At 42.0% G+C, this 25,245-nt stretch overlaps 2 protein-coding genes across 15 annotated transcripts in view; one reads left to right on the top strand and one right to left on the bottom strand.

Annotated features, from left to right (window-relative positions):
- LOC106605070 (zinc finger protein 236) overlaps positions 1-4,952 on the top strand; it is a 94,973-nt gene extending 90,021 nt beyond the window's left edge. For both annotated transcript variants that reach the window (XM_014200335.2, XM_014200337.2), the window contains exon 32: positions 2,716-4,952. In XM_014200335.2, coding sequence (XP_014055810.1) covers positions 2,716-2,858 — 143 coding nt within the window. In that variant the 3' untranslated portion in view covers positions 2,859-4,952. The remainder of the gene's footprint in view (positions 1-2,715) is intronic.
- Positions 4,953-5,447: 495 nt separating this feature from the next.
- The window catches only part of LOC106605072 (myelin basic protein), a 69,242-nt gene continuing 49,444 nt past the window's right edge, over positions 5,448-25,245 (bottom strand). For 3 of the 13 annotated variants that reach the window (XR_001328786.2, XR_006769902.1, XR_006769901.1), the window contains exons 4-9: positions 21,697-22,221; positions 11,719-11,814; positions 11,369-11,395; positions 9,660-9,734; positions 9,446-9,464; positions 5,448-7,111 (exon numbers count right to left, since the gene is read on the bottom strand). Coding sequence is in view for 9 of the 13 variants with exons in the window: in XM_045718335.1 (XP_045574291.1) it covers positions 7,076-7,111; positions 9,446-9,451; positions 9,660-9,743; positions 11,024-11,053; positions 11,369-11,395; positions 11,719-11,814; positions 21,697-21,810 (393 nt within the window). In the remaining 4 variants the exon portion in view is untranslated. Of the gene's footprint in view, positions 7,112-9,445; positions 9,465-9,659; positions 9,744-11,023; positions 11,054-11,368; positions 11,396-11,718; positions 11,815-21,696; positions 22,222-25,245 lie in introns of those variants that run through there. The other 10 variants (XM_045718335.1, XM_045718336.1, XM_045718338.1 and 7 more) reach the window with 10 other exon arrangements.

Here is a 25,245-nt window from a genome sequence, read left to right as displayed (position 1 = left end):
ATGGCAGACGTTAGTTGGGTCTTGGGGTCAGAAAGTCTCAAACTACGATCAGACGCCACCTACATAACCACAAGTTGTTTGAGAGGGTTGCCATAAAAAAGCCTTTGCTGTCATCAAACAACAAACTCAAGCGCCTACAGTATGCCAAACGTTACTGGAACTTTCAATGGGACCGGGTTCTATGGTCAGATGAGACCAAAATAGAGCTTTTTGGAAACAAACACCAGAGGTGGGTTTGGCGTAGACAGAAAGATATCCATGCAGAAAAGTACCTCATCCCCACTGTGAAGTATGGTGGTGGATCTTTGATGTTGTGGGGCTGTTTTGCTTCCAAAGGCCCTGGACTTGTTAGGATACATTGTATCATGGACTCCATCAAGTACCAGCAGATATAAATCAAAACCTGACTGCCTCTGCTAGGAAGCTTAAACTGGGCCGTGGTTGGATCTTCCAGCAGGACAATGATCCAAAGCACACCTCAACATCAACACACAAATGGTTCACTGACCACAGAATCAAGGTTTTGCCATGGCCATCCAAGTCCCCTGACCTAAACCCCATAGAAAATCGGTGGGATGAGCTGAAGAGGAGAGTCCACAAGCGTGGACCTCGGAATCTGATGGATTCTGAGAGATTCTGAATGGTCTCAGATCCCTTGCCATGTGTTCTCCAACCTCATTACGCATTATAGGAGAAGACTCAGAGCTGTTACCTTGGCAAAGGGAGGTTGCACTAAGTATTGGCTGAAGGGGTGCCAATAATTGTGGCACACATATATTCTATTCTATTGTATTTTAGTCAATGCCACTCCGACATTGCTCGTCCAAATATTTATATATTTCTTAATTCCATTCTTTTACTTTTAGGTTTGTGTATTGTTGTGAATTGTTAGATACTACTCCACTGATGGAGCTAGGAACACAAGCATTTCGCTACATCCGCAATCTGCTAAATATGTGTATGTGACCAATAAAATGTGATTTGATTTATGGACTACTTTTGACCAGGGCGCATAGGGATAAAGCACACTACTCAGGCTGATACTCCATCTCTCAATTCTGCTGCATTTCCTTGCCTGACAGGCCTTTTTGACAGAGAAGGTGTAACCGATGCGAAATGGCTAGTTAGTTAGAGGTGGTGCGCGCTAATAGCGTTTCAATCGGGTGACGTCACTCGCTCTGAGACCTGAAGTATTTGTTCCCCTTGTTGTTGATGTGTGCACAGGGTTCCCTGGTTCAAGCCCAGGTTGGGGCGAGGAGAGGGACGGAAGCTATACTGTTACAAAGGCAGCCAGACTTGTGATGACAGAACCTGTCCTTTTCGTTCTCATTCTAAGATGGATACGGAAGGCCTAAATATTTCAACAGCCACCGAGCTGATTGACTGGAGCTGTAAGTCAGTGCTCTATTAGTTGACTTTGAAACGGGGAGACCACACACAAACCAAGGGGATGTTGGTTTTAGGACTGTCTGGAATATGCAGTTCTTGTCACTAACTTTTTGTGACAAAACGGATATTACGGTGGCAAACGTTTGAAAATAATTTGGCATTTTCAATGGATTATTGTGTTGGTTGTTGGTGTTAGGACTGTCTGGAATATGCAACCCTGTCACTAACTTTGTGATATAAAGCACTTCTAATTCCATAGTAAATATGTGAATAGGGCTTTTTTTCAATGGATTATTATGCATTTCATTTGACATTCTAATTAATTAATCCTCATTATAAACTGGGTGGTTCGAGCCCTGAATGCTAATTGGCTGACAGCCTTGGTATACCAGCCCGTGTACCACGCGTATGACAAAACATGTATTTTTACTGCTCTAATTAAGTTGGTTACCCGTGTGTAATAGCAATAAGGCACCTTGGGGGTTTGTGGTATATGGCCAATATACCACAGCTAAGGGCTGTATCCAGGCACTGTTTGTGTGTGTGGGGGGTTGAGTGCGAGCATCAGTCCTTGCCCGCTTATAGGGGAAGGCTAGCAACAAAAAAAATCCAAGGCGATTTCTAACAAACATTCACCTGCAGACATGTTTGGATGATTCACAATAGCTCTTTTATTGAGAGTGTCTGAGAGAGAGAGAGACAGTAAAATGAAGTGAGTTCATTCAATAGATAGAATGGGCTTAATTATGGACCCTTGCGGTGACGCACTCTCCCGTTCGTGCCTGTTTGGTTCTGTATACCTCCATTTAAACATTTGATGGTTAGTACAAAGGAAGTGTCCTCTGCTGAACTGACTCGAGGCTAACTCGCATGTCTATTGATGGATCCCAGACACAAAGGCTCTGTCTCGACTGCTTAAAACGTCTGTCCTCACCATCTCTTCATCTGCACTGATTGGGGAAAAACAATATGGCTGAAGGCAAGTCATCCTCCTCAGGCTGACTCATCATCACCTTGTCAATTCTTCCAGATCAATGCATCGAAGGAGAGGATTTTTTGGGGGGGACAATTGAGAAAAAGCTCTGGTTAACTTTCACCTGTCACTCACCCCTTCCTCTAACTTACTTCACAGGTGATAAATGTATTGCGTGTTGTACTGTATTTTTTCATTCTTAAACTCTCTCCAGTCTAACAGCAACGTTCATGAGTAACTATGTCCCTCTCACTCTGTCTTCTCTCTCTCTCTTTCATTCTCTTTTTCTTACTCTCTCTCCTTCTCTCTTTCTGTGTCTCTGTCTGTCTCGCCGTCTTTCTCTTGGGACACAGGTCCCGATCGGACCCAGGAGGTGACTTTGGAGCAGGGGACAGAGACGGAAGTGGATGTCCCTCCCGAGCTGAATGACATGGAAGAGGTTGTCCAGGAGTCTTCTGGAGACTGGCACTGTGGCATTCCCAACGTCTTCCCTTAGATCCCAACTCAGACTTGAATTGACCATCCCGGTTCATCCCAGCATAGACTCTTTACTAGCAGTTTGTGCACTGATGACACAAAGCACTGATTTTACCACTAAGTAGGTGTGGAAAAACATAGCACTCAGATCAACCCCCCCCCGCCAAAAGCTTTTTAATTGAGTTGGACAGTTCTGCACTTTTTCTAAAGCATACCCACGTTAATGTTGCCAATCAAATACTGGAAACAGAAAGCGTGTGCGGCTGTACCTACACACATTGGGTCTTAGCAGCAGCTTTTAATGCCTGTTTCTCTTGTCCTCAGATATGCAGTAAAGTGGCAATCTGTGATTGCTACATCCATTTTTGAACTTTTAAATTCATGATATACACCCATTGATTATTGAAGACTATAACTTAAAAATTCCTCATGAGCTTAGTTCAGCTTGTTCCTCTTTTTTTGTAAAAAGCAATTGTAATCAAACATTTTATAGTCTCAACATGGTTAAAACTATCCTTTTGATACCATGGTTGTTCAGGCCTGGCATCCATAGCTCTGTCTCATGAATTTGAGAGTGGTTACAGTTTTCCAGCCCCATCCCTCAGCTATTTACCAAATCAGTGGCGGGGTGACCGCTTTTGTTATTGTTTGAACTGCAGATTGTCCCTTTAAAGGCAGAGAACTGGTCCTTCCATTGAACTAAATTGCTGAATCAGCCTGCGCTCTGATTCTCATTAGTACGAGTCCCTTATGAGACGTTTTCGTCAATAAGACGTTTAGTAATCAGCCGCTGACCTCCCAGTGCAATTCACCGGTCGGGGCTGTAGCAAGCTGAGGTAGGCTACCGGCGGTTTGTTCCTAGACTGTTGTTTACTCTGTTTGCCAATAAGAGGAGCAAACACTATAGATCTGCATGGCTGCACTGTCAGTCCTGCGGTACTGGTTCATGTCTCCCTGTAGAGTAGTATAACCACTCACAAGCCCCATCCACAAACAGCATCCTAGATCCTACCCTCCCTAGGCACCCCTGTAGATCCGCAGTCCGTAAGTCAATCAATATAATGTATTTTTTTAAGCCCTTTTTTACGTCCGCAGTAGTCAGTCACAAACGGCTTCATATTACCTATTTCGGACTGGACTAGGTATAAGCAATAGTGTGAGAACTCCACCTTGCCCGCGGAAAGGCTGGATGAAACGTTAGCCTTATTGCTTATTCCTATCCAATCATTTCAGATCTACGCTAGCGTATAACGGGCTGGGTGCAGGGTGTAGGGGTTGTTTCTAGACGAGGAACTCCATCTCTCCCGTGCTCCTGGGGCTGCTCCACAAACTGCAAACAGGCCCCACTATTAACTGTTTGACAATTGAGCTGTGCTTTAACAGACACACACATTGGAGTGCAGTTTACCAGAAAAATACATTTCTTTTTGCATATTTATGCTATACCCTTTTCTAAAAGGCAAGCTAAAGGTTTTGTTTTTGATGAATTTGTTGTAAAAAAAAAAATCTATAAAAATTTGCCATAAAGTTGAAGGTAGCCTTGAATGGTGAGACTATAAAGTGCTAAGGGTCATATGGATCAGACCTGGGTTCAAATACGCTACTCTTTGAAATCATTCGCTTTAGTCTGCCTGGTGTGCCAGGTGGGTGGGTTTCATTGTGCCAGGCAAGCTCGATCAAGCATAATGATTTTGAATAGTATTTAAACCTAGGTTTGGTGTGGATTTGAGCCCTCTCTTCTTAAATGTTATGCCTGTACTTTTGACAATGATGATGACCTGTGATACCACTGTTATTGGCTGCTGTAAGAGGGCTTCTGGGGTTGACTCTCCACATTCACAATGTGTTGCATGAAATTGTAATTTAGTTGTAAGCTTATGCACAGCCATTTTGTAATCTGATATTTTATTTTGCAATGTAAATAGTGTATGAAAGATTGCATATATTTTTGGATTCCTTATCAAATTGGTTGTGAACAAGAATTCATTTTTTTGTCAATTGCTGAACCAGTTTACAGACTTTAAGCTGTTAAGTGTTTTTGTTTTTTGGGGCAGGAATGTATTTTGTAATGTTGAAAAGTATTTAATTAATAAAACCAGTCATTTTTTACAGATTTAATGTGTGCCAATTGTTTTAGAAATTAATTGCATTTCATCTATGTTTGATTTTCTGTAATACGTGAAGATCTCAGTATGTCTCTGCGTCAAAACCTCGTATCTAGAAAAGGCAGGTGTTTAGCAAATGAAAAATCCATTGTCACATAGTCAAAATCCATTATTGTCCCTCTCTTTCATTAGTCCCAGAGTTAATAAACTTTCACAGCATATGGAATGACTACTTTCAACTTTTATTCATTCAAATGTCGCTTCCCCCACGTTGAGGCATTGATTATGCAATTATTGAGCAAACACAATTACTCTTGGAACCAGGAGTGAGATGCAGCTCTGTCATGAGTCTGCTTCAAAGGGCACAATCACCTGACCTAAACAAAGATGGATACCGGTATAGTGTTGAATGTTTCATCACTTCTTGTACCCTACATTTGAAAGTTACTGCATGTGTGTACACTACTTTTAAACTTCTACCAAACAACACAACCAGAGACCCATAACGGTTTTATGATTTTTAATTCCTTTATTTTTTTTTTCTTCTAGTTATTAAGTGGCTGGTCGTACATCTTTTTATTACAGATACAACAATGAGGGTCTCAAGAGTTTCATTTACATTCATTCACAGGACCCATACAAAAACGCGCGCACACACATTAAGACATGGGGGGAGTGGAGACGGGGGCAGGCAGAGTATGCTACAGATTACACACGTTGGTTTTTAAACGAATGGAGGAAAGACACTTCGGTGTGGGGGTATTTGACAGTACAGTGGCAGTAATAAGCTGTTTATGCAAGTCGTCGCTCGTGCCTTGGTCGACAAACTCCGCGTCCTCTCTATCCATCTTCATCTTTTTTTAAAATAACGTTTATGCTTTTACACAGTTAAATAACGAGCACCTTTATGACAGTGTTGGTCTTTTAATATCCACACAGAGTAAACACAGCACATTGTTTTTGGCAGTCAGAAATGGCATTGCTTAGCTAGCTGTTTTGTATTCATATTTTGTGCAGTGCTTCGATAGATAGAATATATATATATATATATATAAAGCAAGAGATACTTAAGACAGAGAAGACTACACTAATGGGGGAAGGGTCTGAATCTGTCCTCCCGTTGGAAGTGCCATGCTTGTAGCAGGTCCAGCGTGAGCTTGGTTTCAGAGCAGTCAGTGTCTGCTTTTCAATGGTCAAAACAGTGCACTTCAGACGCATCTCAGTTAGATCTGGATGGGGAAACTCCCAATACCATACCCATTAGTGTCTTAAACAATCTACATGTACTGGAAATCAAATGAAAACAACATTAGAAATGATGACATCATCCATTGACTTCTACAATTCAGTGGATACTACAGACAGAGAATTTTAGTAGGTTAACCGCTTTCAGTAGCTCGATGTCATTTTGCCACCAAAGATCACAGCCAGCCATAGACCCTAATGCAAAAACATGGAAAGACAGCAACACTTAAGACAGGACACTTACACTGATGATACAGGAGGGTAGACATACAAACACATGACCAACTGGCCATCACAACAACCCATGCAAGCTTAGTAAGACAATGCTTAGCTATGAATTCATGTCAGGATGTACGGAAATGGGAGAGGGTGTGGGGGGGAAATGACAAAGACAAGCATGACAAGACAGATAATCACTCGTTTCTGAACCAGAACCAGACCTGGTCACACTTTCACAACCACAAGCGGTCAGGGCCAGGTCAATTGGACCTAAGCTACTTCAGCCAGGTCTGGTCCAGTTAGCCAGCCTTGTTAAACGACTCTATACAGACAGACAGAGAAATAGAAATGAAGACACAGGTACTGTAAAGCTATGACAGGGGTCCTTTAGGCTGTAAGAGGGGGTCCGGATGACTTCGGCAACAGTTCACATCCAAGATGGTTGCACAGGAGAGGCGGGAGGGAGGAGCAAGGGGCGGGGCGGGGGGGCACAGATTGTGTCGCTATATCTACCAGCCGGGTGCGGTGAGGGAGGCACTTGAGTTATAAAATGAAAGTGTTAGAAAAGCAGGGAGAGGTGTGTGAGTCGACAAAGATCTGTTCTTTGTTTTCCCCCCACTTGCGTCCCTTTTCTTGACATCTGCCTTTGTGCTCTTGAAAGGGGACTTCATTTTTTGGGTAGAGACCCAGTCCGGCTTGCGCCCTGCAAGAGAGTGAGAGACGAAACATAAATCAGGAAATGGACTGCTTTTGTCTTTCGCTAACGATGCTCACTGAAGGGACCTGCTGATTAGGACACAAATGTCCAGCTGTATATTGTCGTACAGTCTATGTGGCCTTGAGCATTGTGTACTATTGTTTTGTTAGAATAAGTGGGTGAGTTCTAGGTATTATCAGAATTATTTATTTTGTGAATTCTCGGCTATGCCCTAAAAAGAAACATCTCCAAGTTCAAATGTGCATGTTGTTCCCAAAACTGATCAATGACGTGTTGTACCAAGCTCATTCCCTAAGAATAGATTGGGGATATAAAAGTAGGAGAAAGAGGGAAGGATTGGAACGGAACAAAGATTATACAAATGAGACAATTCTTTACGGAGAACTATTGGAATGAATATAATCCATAACGTACAAAGCCTTTAAATCTCCTAAAACAAAAGGAGATGGGAGAAACGGGCCAAGCTCTGAGCCATTCTTACAGCAATTTCAGCTTCAAATCATTATCGGTTCGAAACAGACTAATTAGAATGCAGTAACAGAACTGGAGAATGGAAAACACCAAACAAATGAAAAGAAAACATTTTAAATAGAAGTCCGTCCCCAGATAATGATTCAAGATAGCGGAATCAGAAGCGCTAGAGATGGTGGCTTTAGGCAGAGAGATTGTGGGGAAACGAAGAAGAGAAGATTGGTGTACTATTTACCCACACATTCGTCATCTTTTAGTTATCGTAATGCCACATAGTCCAGCTAGCAAAGACACCATGTGAATATATACAGCGACTCTAAACATTTTTAAAAGTAGGCCTACTGTAGGGTATGCTGAAGATGACTGTGCTTGGTTGCCTTGCTAATCAACACACCCACTGTGAGTGCGCTGACTGTACCTATGGGAACAGAAGCTCCCTGTGCCTATTCTGCCTAATTAAAATAACTGTATCTGAAGCTTGGGACAGACTGGATAATTAAAACTGCCAGAGACCTCCAGAGCATGTCCTAGAGATTAGCATTCACCATGCCATGGATAACGCAAGGAGAGACAAACAACAGCCTCTCAGAATGCAGGAGCTCTCCGAATCAACACTCAGAGGAGAACTTGAGTTTATTGACAGAGTGAGCGGAGAGAAAGATAAGCGGAGAGCGTAAGAGAAGGAGAGAGACAGGCGGAGGCGGAGAGAAAGAGAGGCAGAGACCAAAAGAGAGAGGTAGAGAGAGACACAGTAGAGACAGAAGGTGGACAAAAAGAGACAAAGACAGGCAGAGACTGAGATGGAGAGAGACAGGCAGTGTGCCATTGCTCAACAATGGACATGTTCCCTCTCTACTGTTAGGGAGCGTGTCGGCTGTTGCTGACAGCTGATTACAGTAAGTGAATGCACTGCTTATGTATGTGCTCCAGTTCAGAGCCTGTCGCGTTACAGCGGAAGCAGAGGGAGAAACGTGGCCTGGAATAAACAGGGAGAGTCTGTCAATAGTGGCTGCTGCTGATTGTAGCAAAAAATATCTAAAATCTCATACGGAGGGTATACTCTCTGTTCAAACACCTCAGTCATCTGTTTGAGATGAACACATCGGGGTACTATGCTGCTCCTCGAAAAGTCCGGAAATGTTCACTCAAGTGCATGTAAGTGTGTCTGCCTTGCCTTTGTGTGTGGCCTACTGTGTCGGAGAAAAACCTCATGTATAAGTCTGTGTAGTAATACATCCCAGTATCGTATACAGTGTACTTGGTACACACGTGCATGAACCAGATGGTCAATGTAATGAAACGTGCAATGACCTAGTTGTAGAAAGAATGAACGGCACTGCTTCCATAACAGCTTGGCTTACCTTATGGTGTGTTTGCAGTCGCGTAAGCCATCGGCAAAGTGAGCAAAGCTACCACATGCCACAATTGTAATTGCTAAGCGTATCCCATTGCAGTTAGCACAGCTCCTAGAACAGCCATTAAGAGTAAGCAGGACTACTATCCCGAAAGCTTGTTTCTAATCCATTCATTTCACAGCCGGGTGTAGGCCCACAGGTGCAAGGTCACTGTCTGCGAGTAAGCAGCCAATTATGTTAGGCGCTACATGTCGGTATCAAGCCAAAAAATAGCACTACCTTTGACATCGAACTGCACTCTTTAATGCATGAAGCCTGTAGCATCAGCCAGACACTGTAATTATCACTGTCTAGAGGCTGTCTCAAGGTGCAGTTATTCTGCTGGTGGTATGATAGGCAATGGAAGGTGTCACCTTAGCCTATCAACGTTGAATAAATTCATAGCAAGTAAGAGTAAATATATATTGCCGCTCATGACTCATCCGTTACTCACTGAGTGCTGGGTATCATCACTGGGGTGAAAGAAGAAGAGAGAGACAGAAGGGAGGAATAAAAGAGAGAGATCCCATCTGTTTAATCAAGTGCACATTCTGGAATTAGTTTCAATAACATACAAAGGGGATTATATAATGAGATATTCCCTTTTTATGTTAATGTCAAAGGCAGATTAGAGGGTTTTTGTCACTTAAAAATTTGTTTTCGTTTACCATTTTGAAGATCTTGGACAGGGTTCCGCTGTCTCCTGCACCGGCCTTCTTCGCCTTAGCGGATCCTGTTGACTTCTGAGACCCCTGGAAGAGAGCAGGGGTGAGGTAAGACACCGGGAGACATTGTTGTTGTCACCTACCATGGTGGCCCAATCAGTGTGCTTTTGCCAGCTCATCTCTGGTTTTGTTCATCTAAATGATTTACTAATGGCTAAAAAGCGACATCATATGTCCATATCTTACGTGGGTACTGCATGGTCGTTTAGTACAAAACAAGATTTTCTGATAATATCATGTTGCATGAAAACAACAGAAGCGATAGCCTCGTCCCCGAGCTCAGTTGAAAGCCAGCAGGTGACGAGGTTATAGAAGAGATGGCTATTGAGTCAGTGACTCGCATCACGAAGTGAAATTTTACATGCAGTATTGAACCAGCCTCGATCAAAAAGGGGCTCCTTTGTGGTGGCATTGAAGCAGTGGAGCAAATCAATCTGAGTCAAAGTGGAAGTCTTTCACTTTCTAAATCAAATTCAATCTCAGTAACAGCTGAGCTGTGGCTGCTCTGACTCTCAAAAGGGGGATTAGACTGAGAACTGTTCACAATAAACATGCATGAGGATGAATTAAAGGTGGGGAGGAACACTTCAAAGTGTTATTTAAAGATCCCTTACCTCAGAGAAGAGCTTTAAAGGTCTCATCCCTTATCACGCTGTTATTTTACCCCCACACAGTGTTAGCTGTTATGTGTGGCCCATAACATCCACAACACACACACACACACACACACACCAGTGGAGGATGCTGAGGGGAGGCCGGCTCATAATAATAGCTGGAATGGTATCAAACGTGGTTTCCATGCAGTTGATACAATTCCATTGAATCCATTCCAGGCATTACTATTAGCCGTCCTCCCCTCAGCAGCCACCACTGACACATACACACACAGAGACATACAGAGACACACACAAAGACACAAACGCATGTGCGCACACACACACACACACACACACACACACACACACACACACACACACACGGGCCAAGAGAAGAGGACAAGACTTCAAATTCAGCATGGCAAATAAGAAAAAGCAGGATTAAGTTGCTGGTTATCATACCGAAAAGGAAAAACGACTTCAGCAAATAAAGAACTGGATATTCAATTGAGCCGGAGGCGGAGAGCTTGCCAAACAAAACTACTCAAAACATGATTTAATAAAAGAGAGAAACGGATGAGGGCGTTATGCATGTACGCTTGGATTAGAACAAGCTCTCAAGCCTTAAAATGGCTACAGAATATACTGTTTAAGGAACGGCCTGGGATTTTTCCTCTTAGTTTTCTTTAGCTGTAGCGTTTAACCACGTACCAGGCCTAGTTTCGCAGTCATTGCCGTCCACTGGACAAGGACATGTAAGAGACAGAGACAGGGAACAGACAGGGGTGAGGGGAGGAAAGTTAAACACTCAGGTCTTACTCAGAGCAAAGGCAGTGCAGCAGGAAGAGATGGGTCCACATCCAGGGTCGAGCATAGCAGAGTAAGGCAGACGCTCGCGTCATCAGAGAGAGCACAGATTCAGTGACATACAGTACACGACATTCAGTGACATCATATGTTAACAAAGCCAAATACACAATCATATCCAAAGACTAAAACAACCTTCAACTCCTCAATTGGACAATATTGACAAAGAGTAATGTAAATGGGGCTCACCCTAGACTTAGGAGGGGCAGGGGACACCTGAGGGGAGAGAGTGACACAGACCTTTAGAAATACAATTACATTTTAGTCATTTAGCAGACACTCTTATCAAGAGCGATTTACAGGATCAATTAGGGTTAAGTTCCTTGCTCAAGGGCACATCAACAGATATTTCACCTAGTTGGGTCAGGGATTCGAACCAGTGACCTTTCATTTACTGGCCTAAAGTTATTTATACCACTAGGCTACCTGCTCTTAACCACTAGGCCACCTGCTCTAAACGGGTAGACTACCTGCCGCCCTCATATCAACAAGTCAAACGTCAACAGTAGTAGGCAAACTATGCAGATGTGGTGACTCACGATCGTTCTGAAGAGGCGTACAACAGCGTTCTCTCCTCCCTTAGGGGCTGCCTTGGCAGGTCTGGCAGGAGAGGAGGACAGGCCACGGAAGGAACCCTGGAAGGGAGGGAGGGAGGGATGGAAGAAGCAAGGGAGGGAGGGATGGAAGAAGGAAAGGAGGGGAGGGAGGGAGGGATTGAAGAAGGAAAGGAGGGAGGGAGGGATGGAAGAAGGAAAGGAGGGAGGGATGGAAGAAGGAAAGGAGGGAGGGATGGAAGAACATTATAAAAGGCACAGCGGGAATACATATAGCCCAACACAACCTAACAAGAAAGTGTGCTCCCTGAACCAGACCAGGCTCTACTCTGGCTCCACTCTCCAGCTCCTGAAAGGTGTTACCATTGGAAACAGCTGCTGACATATTGCCAAACACCAGGGATGCTGGAGCACATTTTCTGGGGCTGTAGAACGGCTTCTTCTTCAGCTGGATGGACTACCTGGGGAGCTCTTACATCACAGAGGACCTGAGATAAGCTCTCCGAGTCATTCACAGCAGACTCACGTAGGCGTACACAGATAACGCCCATCCAAAACTCATTCAAACTGAAAACAAGTGATTAAAAACTAACTGGATGAAGGAATTATAAATAAATGAATAAAGTCAGTAAGAAATGTTTTGGATCTTTGCAAAGTGTGATAAATATCGACACTAAATGCTGTTGAAGGGGAAGTTAAGTAGAGATCAATACAATTAACTACTTCAGACAAATAAACCTTTAGAGGATTGGATAGGGATGAATGCAAAATTAGCTCTATGTCTCATTCTCCTGAACTTGAATAAATAGCACCCCCCTCTCTCTCACAATAGGCTCTAACATGTCCCTTCCCGACACACACAACTGGGACCTTAATTAAAATGGTGTGAATCTGCAATGATTCATTGTCATTTTCTCAATAATAACCCTGATTATTTCCAGTCGGCTATTTAGGGGTATGTTTGTGAGTAACATCCTTTGATATAGCGAAACCCATTTCATCCTAATGAGTGCCTCTCTCTCTGTGGTATTTTGTGGAGTGAGAGCGAGGGGACCTTTATGCCCCCATTCAAGTCAGTGAGCGAAGAGACTGGAGAAGCTGAGGCTCTCACTGAATCACTGCGATTATCCCTATGAAAGAACTTTACCAAAATGAGAGGGCAAACTTTCACCCCTGTACATCGTTCACAATATAATAGTCATTAGTGCTTCCAATTGCATTTCATTCACTGTCTTTTCTGCCCATATATGGATGGATAGTTGGATGGATGGAAGCAGACTCAAGCAGACAATGACCTCAGGAAAGAAACACATTAACATAGAAAATGTGTTTGTTCTTAGGAGCGTTATCCTCTCCAATAAATAGGTATCTAACCCGTAGGACCAGAGGGAATTTAAAATCTATCAAACTATTGGAAGTGGATGATAATATCCAACACATTTATGAATACAGAAGGTGCTCAGTAGAATAGCCAGGTAGCATGGTTGTAGGTCGGTCAGTTTGTTCTCCATGAGAAAAAGATGTTGAAAAGACGTGGAAAATAAGTTATTTTCAACCAAACAAATGCTCATTGGGTTTGTGGTGGAGCCGGTACAGGTGAATTCATCTCACCACTTGTAGTTGTTGTGAAGAACTGATCTGCCTCACAGCTGCGACTGGATGACTCAACGGTTATTCTTTGTGTGTTCCAGCAGCTCTGTCACCAAGATGGAGACAACTGGGGATACGTCCCAAATGGCACCCTATTCCCTATATAGTGCACTACCTTTGACCTAGGCCCATCAAAAGTAGTGTACTATATAGGGAATAGGGTGTCATTTGGTATGCACCCTAGGGGTTCATTACTGATTGCCATTGCAGAATCCTGTCCGCAGTTGATTAGGAATGATTCATTTTGAACATCGACTTGACATCAGAAGTTCCACTTATGTTACCATTAAATACAGTTCCAGAGATTGAGCAGCCCGAGAGAGAGTTAGGAAGAGAAAGTTGAGTCAGAAAGTGGAAGGAGAGAAGTTAGAGCGAGAGAGACATTGAAAGATTAAATTCTGAATTTAGAATCCGTTTGATTTATTTGTAAAGAAGGATCACAATACTCAGTTATGAACTTCACATGTCCTTTACCGAACCATCTTGCATTGGATGTTGTCAGTATCGGTTTTCATTTTCCAACACAAGAGGAGTGTTCAAAGGACAACGTCATTCTGACGCAAGGAGGGTCCTTTCAGGATAGAGCAGAGCAGGGGATTATTGTGTAGGGAGGGAGGAAGGGATGTTCTCCTCTCTATGGTTGATGTTTGAAGAGTATGAGAGATAAGTGTGTGTTCCTGGCACGGAAGCGCATTGTTATTTACCCACAATTCAGATTTCACAAAAGTAGCTGTGCTCGTTCCACAGCGGAAAAGAAAAACAATAAAAATGCACCACACCGTCATCACACTTTCATAAAGCTACAAAGCCCGTTTCATCCTCAACATACACGATTGGATTTACATCACAGTGGACGTCCGTGCATCATTTCATAATTCAGCTAGCTGCTAGAGTGGCAGGCCAGCCGGCGTAGAGAAAGTTCGGTAACACGCAATTTGATACTTCGTTTCAACTCTGACACAGAGGCTGTTATCCAGGCGTGTTAGGCCAGCATAGTCATAATGCAAAACGTTACCTCTATCATGACAACAGTCATACGTTATAACTGCAGTCATGAACGGATTTGACACAAGATTACACCTTCGTGTTAATGTCATAGTGGCGTGTCAAATGAAGTGTAACCAAAAGTTTCCTGCAGTGAAGAACAAGGTCACCTAAAACCCAGGTAGAAAGAGTATTCAGGACTCATAGGACACCTTCTCCCTGAGGATTTAATTACTGTTAAAACTCTCTCCTCAGAGGTGCAGGAGGTCAAACCTGGACAGAAGCTGACTCCTTTAAATGGACCACGGTCAATAATTTATTCTGGAATAAATTAATTGAAATAATGTATTATTTATGAAGGAGCGGGAGGATATGAGGGCCACATAGTGATTACTACATCCTATCCTATTGAGACAGTGTGCGAGCTTATTGTGGACACACAAATCGCCCACTGTCAATTGAATAGATCTTACCCACAATAGGTGAAACATCCATGCGCCATACGTTACAATTATTCATATACAGTGCATGCTCCTTCTCAATCCATCACAGCTTTACATTTGACTTGAGTTTTGATTGATCACAAAGGTCAATGTCCGTCAGTGTCACAACAGACAACTCGGCGATTGATTAATAAGACTCACCGGGTGCAGATCCACCAGCCACTGACTGACTCCTTCTTTGGAGTGAAATCCACGTTCAACAGTTGGTATTCTCAGGAGGACAGACTTTTTTAAAAAGTACTTCCACTGCCAGATGACCTCTTCAGTTGTCTCTGTGCTGCAACTTCTCCAACTATTTAGGAGAAGCTAGCAGGAATTGGACGACTGCCTCAGGGGGGTTGACAGTTTACGACAAAGTGTCATATTAGAAAGCGGTGGAGCTCTAGGTCATTCCCTAACACTGACAACAATAAGACAAGGTTGTGGACTACAATCTACTAAACCATAGTTAAACTGGTTCTTTACCGTCCAAAGCCAGGGTACTGGACCGGACGTCTAGTAAGACCTAGCTCTTGACATTGGACAGTGCTTGTCTTACAGTGCCAGGTGGATGTAAGTTAATAGCAGCTATCCTCTACACTCCTCAGTTCTCATCAACTCTGAATAAATAAAAACGGCAACTATACCACTGTCTGACATCAATGTCAAATAAATGTAGTGCTCAGAGGAAGTTAAGGTTATTTTTCTTGTCCTTGTTTCACTCAAGTATGAACACTTTAGAAGAAATGCAAATGAGACTGCACTAACTTGACTCTGGCTATCGCTATTGATGTCTTACATTTTGTAAAATATGCACATTAAAAAAATTCAGAACAAGGTAGGCTTGACTCCTTGACTCTTTCATTTTTGACCATGAGGCACATCTAATGAATTCAATGACAAGTAGCATCTCATTGGCAATTCCAGTCCACTTATTCATATTTAGTTATGAATGAAAATACTTAACTGGAGGTCTCCAAAAAGTGAGATGGACAAAGTGAGACAGACTTTCTTATTTTGATTTTGTATTCAGGTTGATTTTTGAAAATAGCTGTCATTTGCCCCTTTGCTAACCTGAATACAAAATTAAAACAAGAAATAAACACTTGTTTTATCCTGATTTACCGGATCTCGATAAACTTTCCAAGATGTTCAATTAAAGACCAATTCAAAAAATACTTTCAATTATTGACAAAAGCATCAAATACAAAATGTGACTGAAATATAATTTTCAGTTGAATAAAAGTGATAAGGCAGACAGTACTAAAGATGAATTTCCCCCCAAAAAATTCAGCAAATGAACCTGGTCCCAGATTTGTTAATGCCGTCTTGCCAAATCATACGGTCATTGTCATGCCAAACATGATTAACTTCTCACTGTGCCCATCAATGACAGAATGATCAGATATGGAGATTGAGGTGAGGCCAGACTGTTTGGCATGACAACAATCATTTTACATGGCCTCAAGCTACTTAATAAAAGCTGAGCTAAGAGTAAGCCTCATATTTCCATTAAGTCAACACAACACTTCTCCCAGCCTCATCTAGACAAGTATGCCATTACTGCAGAGTGTAGTCTTATCCACTCAAGAAGTGAAAGGACAAATCAATTGGGAATAGTTTGATGATGTACATTCCATTCCCTCTTCAACTGGGCCTGATTCTCCATTGGCTATTCCTAGCATAGACCACCTCAGCCCAGCATGAGAGGTTTCTCCTCAAACTAGACAGGATCGAAACGGAACTGTCAGCCAACGTCACTGATTGAGATAATACAATGTGAAAATCAGCAATAACCACTACGCTCAAATCAGTGTGATCGTGTCCATTTGTGTTGTCGTTCCAAACATTCTGTGGCGTGACTGCACCTGTTGCATCAGAGGAGGGTTATTAAAAGTGACATTACATAATAAAAACAACAATACAAAAGCCAAAAAAAATGCTGCTCAGGGTGGGTGTTTAAGAGCGTTTAATCATGCCATTTATCCAAAAGCTCAGAACAGGATCAGGTTAGGAACAGATGTTGGTCATTACAATTCACAGGAAATACAAGCATCGCAAGCATTACAAAAGGGATCAGCGAATAGGATCAAACAGACTCCCACACACACACAGTTCCTGACAGGGTAAAGGAAAACCTGGGTTCAAATACTATTTGAACTCTTTCAAATACTTTTAACATTTGCTTTAGTCTGCCTAGACTTCCAGATGGCCAGGTTTTGCACATTGGCGACTATTCTATTGGTTCCATCGCGCCAGGCAAGCACAATCAAGTGCAGCTGAAGTATTTGAAATGATTTTAAATAGTATTTGAACCAGGTCTCAGAAAAAGACACCAGTGAACCTGAGAGGTGCTCCATCTAGCTGGCGAGAGGAGATCAGCTCTTAGAAGCTTTTAGCCAAGACACTGGGTTTTAGTTAGCCCGGGTATGAGTCTGCTTCTGTTATCATGCCACTCCTTGCCATGCAAACATTTTTTGACATGTTTGGCATGATGGCACAAACAGACTGGTACTCAGGCCAAGGACGAGTGCAAAACTTATTCTGAATCATAAACGGTTGTTGTACTCTAACATTCTTCAGGCTATCGGGTCCTAGTTCTGACAAAGTTACCCAATAGACCCCATATTTAAATGTGCTTATTTTCCTGTCATGGGGTTCAGTTCCATGGTGACTGCACATAGACTCATTTATCCATCAATTTAGTCTAATAAGGTTTTCCCCTTTTTGAATAATATGGATTATCAATTAGCTTTGACATGTATCAAATTGGCTTCAGTTCCTGAGGTTAAACCAGTTGTGTCTTCATTTTTTGGTGATATCTTAAAAATATATATATATAAATATGACATCACCATGCAGATTCCCATGAACTAGTTTCAAACCAAAATCAACTAATGAAAAGACAAAAAAAATACAGGTGAAACCAAGACAAGAATGTACAACAGAAAGCGCAAATTCCAGTTTGTAAAAGAATCAATGGCTCAATAGTGAACGTTCATATCTGTCAATAACAGCCCTTTCCTACAGTCAAATGACCTACAGTAGTGGCCTTATAGGTGGAATGTTATTCATATTTTCAGAATTAATAATAAATACAATTACGCGGCAAATCTCGTGTTTCTATGTCAAATGGTTTTGTTATGGAGTCTTCTGTGATGTATATACAATTTAATATTGGGACATAAACTCAAAATGTAATACATTTCAACTCTATATCTGACGTGGTACAGAGGTCTTCTTTTTTTTTAAAGACCATAACCAGGTGTAGGCTTTTGTTTCAAAGAAGATTTGGTTAAGACTACCAAGAAACACTGTGACCCTGATTTAGCCACCGCAGTAAAAGGTTAAAGGGCAATTCTACCACTTTTCAACTTCATTTTCACTATCTCCAGCACACTACCAGTGTCTACATATGTAAAAACAGCTAATTTCAACGTTGTTTAGGAACAAATATAAAGTCAATAAGTTCTACCCAATGACATTTTAAAAACAGTGATTTTCAAACAGCATGAGATTCGCAGTGACATGGGGACATAGAAACTTGTTGCAGGTTTCGATAATCAGTTTTTTTATCCTACCCTGTGACCATGAGAAGCATTGCATATTTTTAGGACCTATCGTTTTATTTTTTAACCACAGATCATAGAAACACACTGTTTTTACATATGCAGACACTGGTTTGGTGCTGGAGATAATGAATACGAGGTTCCCATACCAGGTGAAAGCAACTATAAAGGTATGACTCAATCATGCTCAAGAGTACACAGCGACAACATTTGATACAGTGCTCTACATGGCATTCTTTCAACACTAATGGACATGGCCACTAATGCTGATTTTCTATGGAAAATATGCATTGAAAACGTCATAACTATTTTGTTTTGTTAAACTATTTTTATAAAACGTAATTCCCAGTGCAGTCAAAAATGTGAAGTCCCTGTGTTTTATATACACTGAGTGTACAAAACATTACGAACACCTGCTCTTTCCATGACATACATTGACCAGGTGAATCCAGTTGAAAGCTATGACCCCTTATGTCACTAGTTAAATCCACTTCAAATCACTGCAGATGAAGGGGAGGTGACAGGTTAAAGAAGGATTTTAAAGCCTTGAGACAATTGAGACGTGGATTGTAGAATGTGTGCCATTCAGAGGGTGAATGGACAAGACAAATTGAAGTGCATTTGAACGGGATATGGCAGAAGGTGCCAGGCACACCGGTTTGAGTATGTCAGGAACTGCAACGCTGCTGGGGATTTCACACTCAACAGCTTCCCGTGTGTATCGAGAATAGTCCACCCCCCAAAGGACGTGTTCCTAATTTCCACACTATAGGTTTGGAATAATACTGTGAAATGGGGAAAATGATGACAATTCCCTTTTAGTTTAAAAGCTGTTTGAAAAGACAGCCTGAAATTTAAGCCTGTTTTGGTGGGATTACCAGACGGTCAATTAGTTAATAGACCAATAAGAGTTCCAAACCTCTCTGCCAATAACAGCTAGTTTTCTCCCCACTCAAACCACTCCCACACAGTCCTAGCTAAATTCTTGCTTGAGAAATTACTCTTCGCTAAGAAGCAATTTTTGTTTCTTTTTACCATTTTAAATGAAAACAATCACAGTAAAGGTACTTGATTGTTACCCAGAAATGCTTTGATATTAGATTTTTTAAAAACGGCTACATTGGACCTTTAAGAATAAATAAAAATGTTTAACCTGTTTTATCCTTTTTCAAACTTTGATCAGTGCAGAAAAAAACTATTATGCTCGAGGCAACGGAGAGTTAGGTATCATATATTTGAAATACAAAACACTTATCACAAATCTGAAGGCAACCCCTTGGTAAAAAATATTTTTTATGTTTCTTTTAATCATAAACTAACTGCTCTGATGTAGAAAACTATTTCCTGAAAGAGCAGAGAGGTGACAATGACATTCAAAGAAATAGATCGAATAGATAAAAAAAAAAAAAGCTAATACTGCCTATTTTTACAATAATTTTGTTCATTCAATTTTGACAGGCAAAAAAAACTGACATTTTCACTTGTGGCAGATGTTTCAGCAGTACATTTCAATGTTGTTTAAAATGTGAAAGAATCTGATCTACAATGCACACAACCAAATCACTCTGAAACTGAACAAAAAAAATTACTTCTAAAATTACTTTGAGTTGGGATTTAATTATATGTAAAAGTCATAAGATTTTTGTCCTTTCTGAAGTTGTTATAAGGCTTGGGAGAATGTATATTGTTGAGACTGTTCAGACCACATTCTGCAACCTATTGGATCATCATCTGAAACTACCATTCTCCTCTCTGAACCAATGAGGAACTAACTCCAAATCCCCAGAGTGGACTGAAACAGAGCTGGAAAACATAACAGCGTTGGACTTGAACTCTCTCTTCAATACACTGTACCAACTTCAACACATAACTGTTGAAATGTACAGTACGTTTTGTGTTAGACTTTCCTCTGCTTCCAAAGTTGACAACTGATCCACAAACAGTGCCAAGCTGACTGAAATGTGCACTGCACTGGGTTGTTATATCAATTTATATCTACAGTACATCCCTTGTCACCAGCTCAAGGAGAGGCTTTGGGACTAAGCATTAGCACATCACAGAGAGACAGAGAGAGAGGGCGAGACAAACAAAGGCAATATGGGCTCAACTATTCTCACTGTACCACAACAGTTATCTCCACACACACACACATCTGGGTCCAGGTGGTGGCATGCTACGCCTGGATAGTGGGTTCAATTCCCGGGACCACCCTATACTTAAAAATGTATGCACACACGACAGTAAATCGCTTTGGATGAAAGCGTCTGCTAAATTACATATATTATCTGAACCTGCTCTCCAACTACACAACGCAGCATCTTGAATTCTACACAAACCCATATCAGATAAGGATTAGCGTAGATAAATGTTTGTTTTCCTATTCTATGGTATATTATATTATTTATGTTGGATTATGTACAATATTATGGTCTAGAGTTGTCTTTGTAAAGAAGGAGTGAGAGAATCCTAGTCAAAGACACTCTGCACCCGATGGAGGTCCATGCAAGGCATTTAGGTTATAGTTCTCCACCATGGACTATCCACAGTTAAAATGGCTAACAACTAAAGACTCATAAATCAGGAAAATTGGTAGCCTAACAATCATAACAGTCTCTCCCAAAATACATCTAAGTAAGGGTGCTGACATTTATTCCAATTTCCCCATGAAATCGGCAGAATCATTATTCTCTCTTAAAAATACCTGATACACAACTTTAAAATGGCTCCAGTTTTAGATATATTTATGAGTTAAGCATACAGTATATTTGGAATGAAAGCAAACACACATTTAAATGGTAACAATTCAATCATTCACTTGTACTATACCACAACTATGACCATATATGTACCGCATATGCTTTGAAGCTCTAACTGAAATAAAATGTAACATTTTAATGATAGTACCACGCTAAAATAACAATTACAAAACAATTATTCGAAAGACTAAGTCAAAGCCTCTTTGCGCTACACCAATCTCAAACCAGACCAAAATCAGTTATCCAGTTTCTAAATATAGTTTTCAATGCCATTAATTTGCAAATAAGCACATTTCAGGTGAATGTCTTAAACTTTGGCAGATCGCATGAATTTTATTTTTTTAAAGACATACATTCGAAGCAAATTGAAACAAAAACTTGTGACAAATTCTTCCAGCTCACAATCTGCCAAAACCACAAATCAGACATCAGTCCCTCAATTTAAGGCTGAACACAAAAATGAACCATGGTACATTAGAGGTGAATCTTTCAAAAAAAAATCAAACTCTCTCCTTTCCTCACCTTGCTCTTCCTCTTCTTGTCCCCTCCAAAGAAGTTCCCAATTTGATCCATAAGGCCAGGGGCCTTCTTTTTCCTTCCCAGGCTAGACAGTCCAGAGGAGCTTGCAGTTGCCATGTCAGTGGTTTTTGTTGGGTAGTGCAGCTAGTATCTCTGTAAGTGGGGTTCTGTCTCTCAGGTAAGAGCGAAGGGGGTATTAAGAGAGAGAAAGGAGAGCAAAGAAACAAACTTAGTCTAGATCCTGATCCTCTGAACCACACTCTGATCCCGCTCCGCTGTGCTCTTGGATGGTCTGTAGCTCATCTGATTCAGAAGGGCGGTCTTTGAAGGTGTTGTCCTCGCGGCCCGGGGCATCTCGGGAAAAGAGGCGGACCAGGTGGGGGCGTGGCACAGCGCTGTCGTCAGCATCAGCTGTGCTGGCCTCGTTCCAGGAGCTGCTGGGCCCCTCAGTGCCCGTGGAGTCAGTCACCGCCGCCGCCTTCTCAGAGGGGCAGCCATTGTTCGGGTTCACATCTGCCTCATCCAGGCCTGCGCAGAAACAAACAAGGGTTATCTATTGGACCATGGGCCTGCATGGCGCACAAGAGCCCTGCACAATGAGTCCCTTTGACAAGACCCTGCCCTTTCTGCCAGAGAAACTCAACAGAGAATGGATCCTGAGTGACATGCCCTGTAATAGATCTAGAACACAGATCAAATAAATAGCTAGGAGATTATTGCAACTGGGAAAACCATACATGGTTAGCAAGGGTCATTACCTACTATCAAAATAGTTTCACAATGTCTCCTCCTCAGTCCATGCCAAAAAGTTCCTTATAATACTGTATAAAAGTAACATAGCACACACATATCCTTCCCTTTACCCCCACCACAAGCCCAATAGTAGTACATGAATCATTTTACCAGGTACGTTGACTGAGAATACATTCTCATTTACAGCAATGACCTGGGGAATAGTTACAGGGGAGAGAAAGGGGGATGAATGAGCCAACTGGAGGCTTGTGATGATTAGGTGGCCATGATGGTATGAGGGCCAGATTGGGAATTTAGTCAGGACACCGGGGTTAACATCCAACCCGAAAGACGGCCCCCTTCACAGGGCAATGTCCTCAATCACTGCCCTGGTGCAATGGGAAATATATTTTTTTAGACCAGAGAAAAGGGTGCCTCCTACTGGCCCTCCAACACCACTTCCAGCAGCATCTGGTCTCCCATTCATAGACCGACCAGGAACAACCCTGCTTAGCTTCAGGCCAGCAGTGGGATGCAGGGTGGTACTCATATCCCTAGGTCAGTCATTTGTCAGTGAATGTCCAATGCTGACACGCTAATTCACAACTTTCTCCATTTGTTTTCCACATGTGCAAATGGACATTATGGCCATTAGTGTGATGCTGAGATCTACGGCATTAACTGTAACTTATCCCCTCTGACAGAAGCCACCATGCTAGCTAGCTCCCGGAGAACAGGGCATGGAGTGCAGCGCTCCCTGAAGAACAATGCAAACACTATACTGGACGAAATGGTGTAGAAAAAACAACAGTGGAATCTGCATGCTAATTCCTCAACAGTGGTCTATTGTCAGAGCCACATAGTTATTTATGTGGGACAAGGAGGCCAGTGTCACTAAAATAACTCCTATAAGTATGGATTTTCAACCCGATTCACAGTGACACTTATCTGATGCCTGAGCAACTGCTAGGCAGGCGTTGGTTTGAGCCGGTTTGAGCACATCATTGGGTTCGAGAAAGACCTCAACAGTATTTATATATTTAACCTTTAAATAGGCAAGTCAGCTAAGAACAAATTCTTATTTACAATGATGGCCTACCGGGGAACAGTGGGTTAACTGCCTTGTTCAGGGGCAGAACGACAGATTTTTACCTTGTCAGCTCAGGGATTCGATCCAGCAACCTTTCGGTTACTGACCCAACGCTCTAACCACCAGGCTACCTGCCGCCCCAGTAACTCAAAATGGATCAACAAGGCGTTCAGATGGAAGAATATCACTGCATTTTGAATAAAAAAAACGAAAACTTTGGAGAACCAAAGATCTGGATCTACTGACAAATGTTCCGATTCTATGATCAAAGAGACGTATTACATTCCTGATCAGCTATCTTCCAAAGGGCGGTCATGGATCCGAGTACAATTAAAGCACATAAGCCGAGACTGTTACAGTTGTGTGAATGATGTACATGGAGGTAGAGCCATACTGCTCGAGTCAGCTACAACGACAAATCACAGGCACTTGAACTGGCACAATGAAATGAAATATCTACCACGAAAGCAGGTTTACTGTAGCGGAAGCTATTTACTTGTTAAAACAAATTGCTCTTAGATATGATTGTGAAAGGATGGCTGGTCTCAACCAAAGCTCAAAGCCCATTGGGGAACCAGGACGCCACCAGCACATATTTTCTTATTTCTCTAGGAGTCACTAAGACCTTGATACTTCCCCAGTGAACAAATCACAGAACCAAACATCCCTTGTCACCTTGGTGAAAGGCAACTGTAATTGTGACCCTACACCTCACAACATGAAATATGAGAGACTAGAAGTGCAGGAAAGGGAAAAGAAAGGTCGAGAGAGAGAGAGAGAGAGAGAGAGAGAGAGAGAGACAATGGAGAAAAAAAAGAGGGAGAGGGATACATTGATATAGTATGAAAAGGAGGGAGAGATAGAATGAGAGAGAGGATGAGGGAGAGAGATATTTTCCCAGTAGATGTGATTGAGGTGTGTGCTGCTGTGACAGTGCTATAAAGACACAGTGATTTGATGTTAGAAAATGATGAAAGCAGTGCCTGTGCTCCGGTGCTCCAGCAGCTCCACAATATGAGCAAACTGTTCAGACTTATCTCCTCCCGGCAGTGGCCCTGTTATGTTACAGAGTCATCTCACACCACCACCTCCATCAACTGCCATCAAACCCACTACCTCAGCTAAACAAAACCCCTAGCATTGTTCTGTTAAGCACTTTCCACTGCACTTACAGTATGATGACAAGTCACTTTGCATCTTGTATGCTTGGCAAACACAAAAACACTGAATAATCTGTCTAACTCCCTTTCCTTCTCCCTCTCTCTGTGACTCTGAGAAAGGAACTGTATACCTATCTGTGTGTGCATAACCCAGTGTTTTGACATTGAAACGCCTCTGAAAATTAAACACCAACAAATGTACAAGTGTATAGTTTTGCATTGCCCATCTATTCCGCGTGTGCATTGTTAGAAAATAATATAGTTATGAATAAAGTTTATAAAGATAGTCATCTTGACATTAGACTGCTTAAAAAAAAAAAAAGTCTAAAAACATCTGACTGACTTTGATTTTGAAGTGGAATACCCCTTTAATGCTTTGTCTTTGGTTCCCTGACAGCAATACTGTGACCGAGACCTGAACAGGACTCTGTCTCCATTAGGCTCGGCCACTACTTGCAGATACACTCAGAATACGTCTGCACCGGGCCACCGTCTCCACTTTAAACACATCAGTCATTCAATCAACAGGGCTGAATGCTGATTAAATAGTCTCCCTCACACACTCTCCCT

Source organism: Salmo salar, chromosome ssa05 (assembly GCF_905237065.1).
Source record: "Salmo salar chromosome ssa05, Ssal_v3.1, whole genome shotgun sequence".
NCBI lineage: Eukaryota > Metazoa > Chordata > Actinopteri > Salmoniformes > Salmonidae > Salmo > Salmo salar.
The sequence above is the reverse complement of the archived record's forward strand: the minus strand, read 5'-3'. Positions and strand labels throughout refer to the sequence as shown.